At 41.0% G+C, this 12,247-nt stretch overlaps 1 protein-coding gene across 1 annotated transcript; it reads right to left on the bottom strand.

Annotated features, from left to right (window-relative positions):
* Positions 1–6,959: 6,959 nt before the first annotated feature.
* On the bottom strand, positions 6,960–12,152 carry LOC105897155 (extracellular calcium-sensing receptor-like). The gene is made up of 7 exons (XM_012824040.3): positions 12,143–12,152; positions 11,513–11,708; positions 10,466–10,757; positions 8,851–9,666; positions 8,479–8,706; positions 8,090–8,213; positions 6,960–7,898 (listed from the first exon to the last, which is right to left on the bottom strand). The coding sequence occupies exons 1-7, from the start codon at positions 12,150–12,152 to the stop codon at positions 6,991–6,993; spliced, it is 2,574 nt and encodes an 857-aa protein (XP_012679494.2). The 3' UTR covers positions 6,960–6,990.
* Positions 12,153–12,247: the final 95 nt, after the last annotated feature.

The raw sequence follows: 12,247 nt of genomic DNA, 5'->3' as shown, positions 1-12,247 counted from the left end.
TTTATCAGATGCAAAAAAATGACATGATATCGGCATTATATATCGGCCATCGGCAGCCATGTTCTCTAAATATCGGCATCGGCCATTGAAAAACCAATATCGGTCGACCACTATTCTATACATAGATGTTACTGCTTTGGGTGTCATTCCATTGTGTATCAGGGCAAACTTTGCTGCCCAAAGCCTGGAAGGGAAGGGTGATCTAGCCTTTGTAAAAATAGAGATGGGAAATCTCGAACCGAAAAGTAATGTTGGTTGAGTGTCTTTTCACTGCTTCACGCCTCACTTTCCCTGTCAGGTAATCAGTGTCAGTGTAAAATACCATATTTTTCTGACTATTAACTGCTCCGTACATAAACCACATTGCAGTATTGTATGTCATTTTATAAAACAAATCTGTGTAATGTGTGAAGGTTACGTCATCGTGTTTAGATAAAACTAAATGTCATGTAGTTGTGGTGCGACCCTAGCCTACTAGCCATTTAAAAACCGGAATGGGCATTTCAAGAAATAACAGTACACCCTTTACCCGCTGTCACACAGACACACACACACACACAAATACCTACCACTCACACTGAAAATCATTTATTGAGCATTTATTTGGTGTTATGGTGCCTGTGGGAATGGACGCTTAACGTTTAAGTCGAATCGTTAATCAATCCCCTGGCAACCTCGTACCATAAACTTTGCAGTGGGATCACAACCTCTGAATTTACCTGTTCGAGAAGGCCTTTCATTATTAAGTCCTTGCTTCACTGATGACCCATTATTTCTCTCAGGATTATTTAATGTCTATGTGAAGCCATTTAATATAATCATCAAGTGGTTGTGATCACTTTGAACCCAAGACAACCTTTTATTGGTGACCTGATTTTGAGAAATTAAACTCTGCTTATGGCTAGCAAACATTGATGTCTGGTTGTTATGGTTGTGTAGGTGCTATGCTAGCTAACTAGCTAGCTAGCTAAGGAAACTTGAAATAACCTTAAACTTTAATTTTTTTCTTGGACTGCCATCTGCATGAAATGATGTAACACATGGGACAAGATCCCATCACGCGTGAATTACAGTGGAGGCCAGGAGCACTAGCTCACTGAATTGGTCCTTTAGAGAAAGGCCATATATCAGCTGATCATGGGGCAATACAGGAGGGTTATGATGTGATTATGCAGTGTGTTTCTCTTATGCACAGTGTGCTTTCTTTTCTTTTCTCTGGGGCCAAGGCAATCACAGACTCCCTGCTCCTAAGAAACTAGGCTCAGCCATATCCATCATAAAGAAGCAAATGAATGTGAGGCGAGAACACTAGCTTGCAGTCCGACAGATGTCTTCCACTGAAACTCCCTTCAAAAAGGCCCAGGAAGAAGAGATCTCGCGAGTGCAGTGAGCACTCAGCCACTCTGGGGGTTCCCAGGACTAACTTGCATAAAATAACTCAATAGTCTTAACTATCCAGCACGAGTGGCCCAGCATAGACAGAGGCCTGCCCTTAGCCTGTGTGCCAAAGCACACAAAAAGTTGATTGGACTGTCTAAAAGCCCTTGTGCGCTGCATATAGCATTGAAGGGCATGTAGGTGGTGGGCCGAAGCCCCGTATCTGCTCAACTTTGTAATTTAAAATGGGACAATGTTTTTTTTCTAAAGTTGGGGTGATTATGTTATTTCTAACGATAAACCAGTTGTTGCCAGGAAGATTATCGGCACAATTTGTCAATTGAATCTTTAAATCTCGTTCAGTAAAATGAACAATTTTTTTTTTGAGTCATTCGCTCATTTCAACCAGCAGATACTAATTTATAAGAAATTCGTGCATTAAAATAATATATCATGAAAGTTTGGATGAAATGGTAATTTATTATCACACTAGCATTTAATTATCACGGCAAACAATTACGCGCTACACTGAACTGTAAGTAAAGTAGAAAAAAGTTAAAATAACGAAACCTGTAATTATTACTTGTGAACGAATATCATTCACGTCTTACTAAACCTAGTCAGAACGAGGTTAACAAATCCTTTCTGTTTCCTCTTCTGAGCCTATGCAGGTTACGTGAAAAATGATCCAAAGATCCGTATCCGAAGACCCAGTCAAAATGAACGAATCATTTCTGTTTTCTCTAGCTACCAGTGCTGAGCCTATGCAGGTCACGTGAAAAATTATCCAAAGACTCGTATCCGGCAGATGAACGAATCGTTCACCTCCCGACCGTGTCTTTGGATCAATGTTTCGTTCTTCTGCCAACCGAGTCTTCGGATCAATGTTTTGTTCTTCTGCCAACCAAGTCTTTGGATCAATGATTCGTTCATCTGCCGGATACGAGTCTTTGGATCCTTTTCCACGTGACCTGCATAGGCTCAGTACTGGTAGCTAGAGGAAACAGAAATGATTCGTTCATTTCCCGACTCGGTCTTTGTACGAGTCTTTGGATCCTTTTTCACGTGACCTGCATTCAACTAATCATTTCTGTTTCCTTGGCTGAGCCTATGCAAGTCCCGATGCGTGGCCACGAGAAAATGAACAAATCTTTTTTTGAGAGGACTCGTTACTCTCGAATCCTTGTAAGGATTTGTTCAAAATGAACGAATCGTTCACGAACGACACATCACTAATTGACATCTTTCACTGCAGCCGCAACAGCTCCAACCCATTGAAACGGAGACAAATAATTTGATCAGTATAAGGCCGTTTTAAAACATGTTTGTTTTCTAAACCGTCTTTTTCATACGCGAGTGATGGTGTAAAAAATGGTGTAAAAAACGAGCCGTAGTTTGTACTATATAGGCTAGCCTACTGTTAGCTATGATATTTGTTAATTCTTCATTAACCTTTTCTCTGTCAAGTTTAATCAACGTTATTCACACCTGCATCCTCACTCACCTGCACCGCGTTTGCACTCACCTGGTTCCTAATCACCCACACCTGTCACAGCCCCTACATATACCTCACTCTCCCTTCACGCGGTGTCTGGTATCGCACTTCAACGGATGTACAACCTTGGATTTCCTGCGACCTGACTTTCATGAGGATTACGTACTCTCCCGTCTTAGTTTGTATCAGTTCCGTTTATCTCCTTAGTTCCAGTTTAGCGTATCATCTTAGTTCTTGTTTAGTTAGTGCCTTGCCGAGTGTGACTTGTGTTTTGTTTGCCGTAACGGCTTTTCTGTTATAGTTAGTTCGCTCAGAGGTTGCCTCTGCTTAGTTTAGTTCTGCGATCAGATCGCCAGTTCCCTCAGTTCCCAGCAGTGCTACGAGCCTGTGACCCTCTGAGGGTTGTGACTGTGTTCTCGAGGATTAACCCCTCAGCCTCTCCGTGTCCGTATCAGCATCTCCGTGTCTGCAACCTGTTGTCTGTCCTGTGTGTTCCTGGCTGTCTCTGTCTGCAATAAACTCTGTTACCAGTACTCCTATCTCGAAGTCTGTTCGTTCCGTGGCAGGTAGACTCATAAACCACGCAACACAAAACGTCTGTTCAAGAAAGTTCAAATGCATGGGATATGTTGTGCTGTTGGATGCGACAACAGTCGCCAAAGAAACCCAGATGTACAATTGCATTCATCCAAAAGATTTAGGGAATGACTGACCTGTAAGTGAAATGCAGCACGTTGATACAATCGTGAATAATTACTGTGTTTTTTATTTATCCACATTTTTCCCTTCTCCTTTCCTCTTTCCCATTTACCAGCCTAAAAAAACCTTGATGATTATATATTTCTTAGACTGTAATGTTTTGAGTTGTTTATGAGTCTACCATCTAACGAGAGTGAGTCTAATGTTGATTAAACTTGACAGAGAAAAGGTTAATGAGGAATTAACAAATCGTAGAATCATGACTATACATGTGAAAAAGTTATTGTTAATGATACAAATATTCTCGTAACGCCCACAGGGAATTTAACAAACTTTTACACTATGGTTTTGATAAATTGTGCCGATTGTCCTGACAACAACTGGTTTATCATTAGAAATAACATAATCACCCCAACTTTAGAAAAAAAAACATTGTCCCATTTTAAATTACAAAGTTAAACAGATACGGGGCTTCGGCCCACCACCAAATGCTTGTTCATACGCTCATCCTCTGCAGATGAAAAAGGAGGGGGTAAGAAAAGAAATAGAGCTGCGACTACCTTGGGTGTGTAAACAGCATTGGGACACAACTACTTTATCACTTCAAGAAAACTTAAGGCACGATTATGCCCACTTACTCTACGAGGCTCAAAAGGAGGCCCTGTAAGTGCACACAAAACCACCAGCAGATCCTGCTATAATACTGGCCATCCAGCAATGAGCTCTCTGCGCTGGGTGGGGCAGGGAGGGGGAGACCTAGCCTGCTGGCCGCCTTTAGGGCTACCTTATGCAGCTGTTGGCCCAGTGTCCTGGATAGGGATGGGTATCGTTTGGTTTTTATCGATACCGGTACATAACCGATACTTTTAAAACGATACCGGTGCCTAAACGGTGCCGGAACCGATACTTTTATAAAAAACAAAAAAATGTTTACGATTGACGACATTTAAGAAAGGCTTTATTGCCAAATATATGAACTGTTTAAAGTAGATTATATATATAAATAAATACAAAACACCTTTTAACTTAAAACTTAAATAATATATGAACTGTTAACAAAAGTTTAGACTATACTTAAATAAATACAAAACACACACACACACACTCTGTACACACACTACAGCTTCAATACTTCAGCAATTCTTTTGTTCAATTCAATTTTTTTTCTTCAAATTGAACAATATATTAACTGTTTAAAGTATATTATAAATATAAATACATACAAAACACTTGGCTTCAAACTTTTTAACTTCAAACTATGAACATTATATTAACTGTAAACAACAGTTCATAGTATACTTAAATAAATATAAATAAATACAAAAAACAGCTTCAAACTTCTTTTGCAAAAATATGAGCATATTTGCCTTTGGAGTCAAAAATGTATTATTTTGTTTGCATTTATTTCATGAAATTTCACCATTTTATGATTGGTTTATACCTATCTTTTCTATCTTGTTTATAGTTAATCTTGTTACTTGAACACACTGAGTACGAGAAAATGTGTACTGCCCCTTTAAGAGACTACTGTAGGTTAAGTATAGCTGTCATCTCCGTTTATTTTTCAGTCTTCGGTTGCTGATCTGCCGTTGACTCTTTGCCTTCTCTCCACTCTTTTCACGCAATTGTTTTGTTGCATTTGCTGCACGTCGCGATGTTTGAATATTTTGGTGCGAAATACAGCCACACTTTTGACCGTTTACCTTTCGGTATTTTCTCTGTTAAAAGGTTGATGGCTAGTTCTGTTTGTGCTTGCTCTGTGAAATGCTGCATGCTCTTCACTGTCATAAGACTGTTGCTATGAAAACACCAATGAGCGTGAGCGACATAGGACAAAGTTTACATTGGGAGCTGGGGCAGTTTTACATGTGCCCCGCGGAATCTGCCTAGCAACCGTTTTCAATTGGCTCAGGCACCGAAATCTGCGTTGCATTTCGGTCCGGGTAGGTACCGGTTGTATTGGTACCGGTTCTCGGTACCCAACCCTAGTCCTGGATGCCAACGGGGGAGAGGGTCCCCGTGGTTCTTCAGCCATACGCATATCTCCATCTGACGCCTCCCCAGTGTAATCATCAGGCAGGCTCTGACTCCAGTCCGAAATCCCGATCAGGAACAGGCTGGTCTGAAAAGCCGTGCGGCAGCTCCACCGCTGTCTCATGGTGCGTTGCTACCATGAGGGTGGGTGAAGGAATGGGGGAGGGGTGGCTGCCGCAGGAACGCACAGAATTTGCAGTTTCTTCAGTGCTGCCTCATCGTGCTCTCTGCCAAGACAAAAACTGCACTCCCAGTGTCTGTCCCCTTTGTCCTTGCAGTTGCCTTGACATGCTGAGAACGAGAGAAAAAGTTAGCCACTCGAAGGAAAACTAGTTAGTTCTACCTAAAAACAGTATACAACCGAACTGGGCAGCAAGCTGGCCGGGCCAAGAACAAGCAAGCTAGCGAACCAGCTAGGTAGCTAACTTAAAACTTTCAAACTTTTAAAAATCATGGCGCTCAAAGCCAGTGACGGGAGAAACTGGACTCACTGACTTGTAGGAGTAGAAGACCTTGAATCTGAGATTAATAGGCGTAGCACTAGCCAGGTGAAAAGCACAGTCGACTGAATCACTTCAAGCAAAGTATTGAAAGAGGACGAGGCAGCATCAATCATGACTATTTTAGCACTCCTGAGGGGCTCAGGAGAATGATTAACACCTTCTCAGCCATTCAGCGTGAGTGAAAAGTGCTTCGATGGCTCATACTTATCAGACTCTTTTGGATCTTCACCTAGCTTTGCTTGTCATTTCCAAAATGGCATCTTTCTATGTTTGTGTCATCGTTTGTTAGGTGAAAAAAAAAATCGAATTCCACCCACCCACACCAACAGGCATTATGCTCGTCACTGTAGGCGAGCCTCACTCACCCTAGCCATGAAGTATATTCATTTTGACAAAAATAAACGCTTGCCTTTTTCGTACACTATATACATTTTGCCATCACTTTGTTAATAAAATTCAAAATCCTGAACCATCAGATTGATTTGAAGTTAAACACTGACCTTATTGTTTGATTACAAAGCTGATTCAGATTATATTGTATTTACACGTTCAAACTCATATTAGCATATCAGTTAAATGAAACCTTTATAAAACAGACTTTATCAGTGAAAAATTTGTTTTATTTCATGCCGTGAACTTCAATAATGCATTAAAAAGTAGGGAAATGTGTGTTTACAGTGCAGGACAAATGAATTACAAAGCATTATCTTTGCCTTTGGTCAAGATTGAGATTGTGGCAACTGTAAGTAGGGACCATAGAGTTGTGTACCAAATCCAAAATTGTTTTATGCCTGGAAAGGGAAAAGAGCATATTGTAGATATACATTATATATAGATGTATATTATTAAAGAGTAAATGCTACAGTATATCAGGGAGGTATTTCAGTTAGAGGCTCGGCTCATGAGTGCCTTTTTGGTGTTTCTCTCTGGGTGCAGGAGAATTATGTAGCATTTTGGGGCAAAAATAGCCATGAGTAGGCCGAAGCTGGAGGCCAGGATCGCAAAGATTTCCACTGCATCTGCATACTTACCAGGAGAACTGACATAGGCAGGAACGAAAGCAATCCACACAGCACAGAATATGAGCATGCTGAAGGTTATGAACTTGGCCTCATTGAAAGTGTCTGGGAGGTTTCTTGCTAAGAAAGCTAACAGAAAGCTAATGGCTGCCAGAAGGCCTATGTAGCCCAACAATGTCGCAAACCCTGCCACTGAGCCAACTGCACATTCAAACACAATCTTGGAGCTCTGGTAGTGAGTGCTTTTGTGAGGAGTAGGAGAAGCAGTGGAGAGCCAAATCACACAGATGACCACTTGGAGAGAAGTTAGGATAACGACAGTGCCTCTTTGCTGGGCTGCTCCAAACCACTTCAAGGCCCCCTGACCTTCAGGTCTTGAGGCCTTAAAAACTGCAATCACAACCATTGTCTTGACCAGAATGCTAGAGACACAGAGTACGAAGCTGATACCAAATGCTGCATGGCGGAGTTGACAGGTCCACATCCTGGGCTGACCAATGAACAGCAGTGCACACAGGAAACAGAGTTTTAGTGAAAGCAGGATCAGGAAGCTCAGTTCGGAGTTGTTGGCTCGCACTACAGGAGTATGACGGTGGTAAACAAATATGGCAAGAACCACACCAGCAATACACGCCCCAAGTAGAGACGCTATTGTCAAGGAGATGCCCAAGGCCTCTTCATAGGAGAGAAACTCCACCTCCTTAGGGACACATCGGTCTTTCTCCAGGTTTGACCAGAGCTCCTTTGGACATCTGAAGCATTCAAGAGAATCTAAAAGAAGAGTTGGAAGGTAGAAATGAAATGAAGGGAAAGGAAATAGAGAGACTGAATGATCCAATCATACTGAAAAAAGTGCAGTAATTGAAACTTTTCTATTTGAGCGACGTAGAAATAAACATCCAAAACATAATAGTATGCTGGGGCACACAGATACATAGGGTCACATTGTCTGTCATTTTTACCTGTCATGTTAGTGATCTCTCCATCTGCACAAGGAAGGCAATCAAAGCAGCAGACAGGCAGTCCTTTCTTTCTGACTTTTCTGGTTCCAAGGGGACAGGACTCACTACACACTGACCTTGGAGGCTGTGGTTGAAAGCAGACATACAACAGACTTCTTCAAGCTATAATCAAAATATATTATGTATGATATATAACAACTTAATACCTTCCTATATCTGTGACATGATTTACTTTGTATCACTAGCTTTACAAGTCTATATTATTGTAATATTTGATGATGCTGCAAGCATTTTCTATTGTTAATAAATGCTTTAATACACTCTACTTACTTCAACTTTAAGCATTTATACTGTACGTTCAGGTTCAACATATTAGGAGGTTAAATTACTTTTTTTGATTCAAAGTTCCAGAAGATTTTGTCCTCATCCAGACTGAGCACTTTTCCAGTTGGTTGTGATTCATCAACAACACCCACTGTTCGAGCCTTCATTGTACCATCTGGCATCCCATGCCAGTTCAAGATGTCATAGATGGCCAAGGCATCCCCATTTTTGTCAAAAGACACTTGATCCCCAAAACCTGTTGTAAAGTTCACTGACTGCAGGTAGTGAAGCAGCTGATACAAACAAGATGGGAGAAAGAATTAAGAGAGATATTAAACATCTGGAGAATAGTGAAAGCCAGGCCCTCCACAAATGCTTCAGTGAATGTTCTACAATTTGTCAGCTGTTTTAAAACATATTTACATGCTTATCTGTACCTGCCATGGTTGCATATCATGGAGACTGGCACAGCTATTCCCTTGAAAGGGCCCTTGGCCTGGGACACAGCTCATCAGGTTGTGGAGAGAATGTGCCAGGGCATAGACTGCTTTATAGACATTGTAGGAGGGTCTGAGGTCCGACACATCGCTGTATGCCAAGTCAGCTTTGCTCAGGTCCTCCTGTCCTGTACAGATTCTTCCCTCAGCCACTGCCAAGGCCTCTTCTGGCTCAAACCTGCAGCCAAACATCTCCTGCCAGAACCTTTTCACCATACTGTTAGGGCTGTTGTCGGGGCGGACACTCAATAGAAACTCCTCCAGCCCTTCAATCTCTCCTCGCCGGATGGCAATGCCCAGAGTGCCTCTGAGGAAGGGCAGCAGGCGCGGGATAAGAAAGGCAGTAAAAGTGGACCACGCCTCACTGGCAATCCACTGCCGTGTAACATTCTGACGAACTACCTCATCCATGAGGGGCACTAGGTATGATACCGTTGAAAAGACCACAATCACTCGTGAGGTGGAAGTCTGAATCACCTGCATGATCTTTCTGATCTCCACAATATCATTGTCTTTGGGCAGTGTTTCTGAGAAGGCTACACAGCCACCAAATGCAGCGATATCTTCATGGAAAGACTGAGCAGCATGTCGACCGTAGTCATCATCACTATGGATGAGACCCACCCATGTCCATCTGAAGTGCTGCAATATCTGAATCATAGCTCTCACTTGAAAGGCGTCACTGGGAATAGTCCTGAAAAAAGAGGGGTAGCGCCGTCTGTCACTTAAGCAGGAACAGGTGGCAAAGAAGCTTACCTAAAAGACAGTGAAAATCATTAAGTTTCTAAACCATGTATGAAATTGCATTACTATTTCTGATTATACATGCTACATTATAATGCTGACAAAACAGTTTAGGCTAACTAAAGATCACTCCTTTTCTTTAATGGTTCTTAACTTACTGTGGACTCATACAGACTTATAAAGTCCTTTTTAATGTGTAAATTCTCAAGTAGACAGGTGGTATTACACATATACACGTGCACACACACAAATCGGAAAGAGAGAGAGGTACTGAACTTTTTTTTACTATGCATTTCGCACCATCTGCTCATTATGGAGCACAAAGGGGCATGTTTTTTTTCACATGTATTTGCGTTACCTCTGAATACGTTTGCATACGCTCGCAAAAGTTTTGAATATAAGATCTTGGCAACGTTCAAATTGAAATACTCATAACTGCCTCGTACTTTACAAACAACATTGTACATTGAATCTTAGTTTTATATTACTTTGAAAGGCTTTGGTAAAAAATAAACAAGTAGTGTCCTGTTTCTATGGTTGTGACATTTGATAGCTGTCCATTTTCATTTCATCAATATCAATTCAGTTTGGCGAGAGTTCAAATTGAATCCTTGCCAACATATTTGGGGGATATAAGCGGGAAGAGAGCTATCTGATCTGGCTACTTTTATTTGCTTCGTACAGTTTCAGCTGTATTTGCTCTGATACTGACATCACATTAACTACATATTAGGATGTAAAGCAAGAAGTCCGGAAACCAATAGTGATCGCTCGGAATATGCTCGCAGTTTAATTTCTTGCTGCTACATACCATCGGTACGCGGAACAGTCCCAGTACACTGGATATGGCAATTGAGTGAGTGGACGCAGCATCCCCCACGATGCCTACCACAGGAGGTAACCCACTGCAATTCCGCATTGAAAAAGACTTTTCGTTTCCGCTCACAAGAGCTGTGGCAGCTCGGAATGCCACATCCAGCCTCATGCAATTGTCATACATTCGATAGCCTATCTTGATATAAGGGAGTAGGTTTGGGTTTCCGTTGATCTCTTTCACAGCAAAAGCCATCGTCATTGCTGTTCTGAAACCCTCCATGTCAAACCTGACAATAATAACAATAATAATAAATTATAATTATACCACTTCTTACTCTCTCATAGCCATGAATTAGGTATTAATTAGGCTTATTAGCTAACTGCTGTTAATTATATATGAGAGGGGATTGTCAGATAAAACATTTATTTTACATTCATAGCCATCATTATTACATCACATGGTATTTGGTATTTTAGTGGAACAATACATACGACACAGATATATACATATGCTTAGACACACACACCAGGGTTATTATAGTTCATGAAAACTAAGACTAAAAGTGGCTGTGAAAAATATATTTTTTAAACTGAATGAAAACTCACTTTGCTCAGAAAACTCACTTTCAAAACACAAAAACGAAATAAAAACTACAATGGCGCAACTAAATTGAAATAGAATTGCAGGTAAAATAAGTTTGGTTTTCATTTGCCCCCGTTGATTTGCACTGTGGTTGCCATGCCACTTTATCCCGTTATGTTTGACTTCTTGAGAGACACTGGCCTATAAAAACAACCTAGTATGAATGAAATCAATCATATTTGATGTCATGCATTCTGCCTTTTTCACCTTCTTGCAACAAAAAATTGTCTAACTGAAACTAAACTGAAATCAAAAACCACACTGAAAACAAAATACAAATAAAAACGAATTACATATTCTAAACTATAATAACACTGATACACTCATCATTTAAATATAAAATATCTTTAGTTGTTTTTCATTTTTTACTAATACTTGGCCTGCAGCTTCTCAACTCACTCATGACACCAGAGCTGCTCTGGTTTTGTCCTGAAAGACAGCTCTGGAAACAAAGCAAACAAATGGATCTCAAACAGTCCCCCTATGATCACATCTCCATCCTGGTGCATCCCAGTCAGACTGAACTGCTCCCGCAGCTGGCAGAGGTCAGGAGTATCAGAGCTGGAGTTGAGGATGGGAGAGAGCAGTGTGGTCGCTGACACTGTCCAGGCCAGCAGAAGGAGAATTGGAGAGACCCACATGTCTGCTCTCTGTCTGCCTCCCTCTCTTTGCTCTCAATTGTTTTATGGAGAGGGTTGTGCCTTTTCAGTGTGTCATCTGACAGGTTGGCCGTTTCATTTTCATAGTTTATTATTGGGGAGTTTAGAAACGTTGAACAAAGCTACAGTAAGTCTACTGTGTGCATTTTAAAAACAGCCTTAGCATTCACCCCTCACAGTTGCAATGTTCTAAATACAGATTTTCTTTAACTCTTATTATTTGGATATTTTGGTTATATTTTGTATAGTCACACAATCACACATTACACAGGCATCACTCAAAAATGGAGAGGGTAAAGGTTTATTTCTGTAGATATTGGTTAATAGTAGAAGTACATAGTAGTTATCTTTCATATACACCAGGGTGTACAGAGAATCATTGGCCAGAGGTGTGCTCTTCCATAACATCCTGAGGGTGGCAGTCAAACACTGATTTCTTTCTCGATCACTCGGATGCAAGGAGGAAGCATCTAAG

This window comes from Clupea harengus, chromosome 9, assembly GCF_900700415.2.
Source record: "Clupea harengus chromosome 9, Ch_v2.0.2, whole genome shotgun sequence".
NCBI classification, from domain to species: Eukaryota; Metazoa; Chordata; class Actinopteri; order Clupeiformes; family Clupeidae; genus Clupea; species Clupea harengus.
The sequence above is the reverse complement of the archived record's forward strand: the minus strand, read 5'-3'. Positions and strand labels throughout refer to the sequence as shown.

What these genes read in the sequence shown, in the direction of transcription:
- LOC105897155 (XM_012824040.3), bottom strand. An exon ending in GAGCAGCTCTGGTGTCATGA is followed by an intron (nt 10,758 to 11,512) that starts GTGAGTTGAGAA and finishes TATTATTGTCAG; the next exon opens with GTTTGACATGGAGGGTTTCA. An exon ending in AGAGATCACTAACATGACAG is followed by an intron (nt 7,899 to 8,089) that starts GTAAAAATGACA and finishes CTCTTCTTTTAG; the next exon opens with ATTCTCTTGAATGCTTCAGA.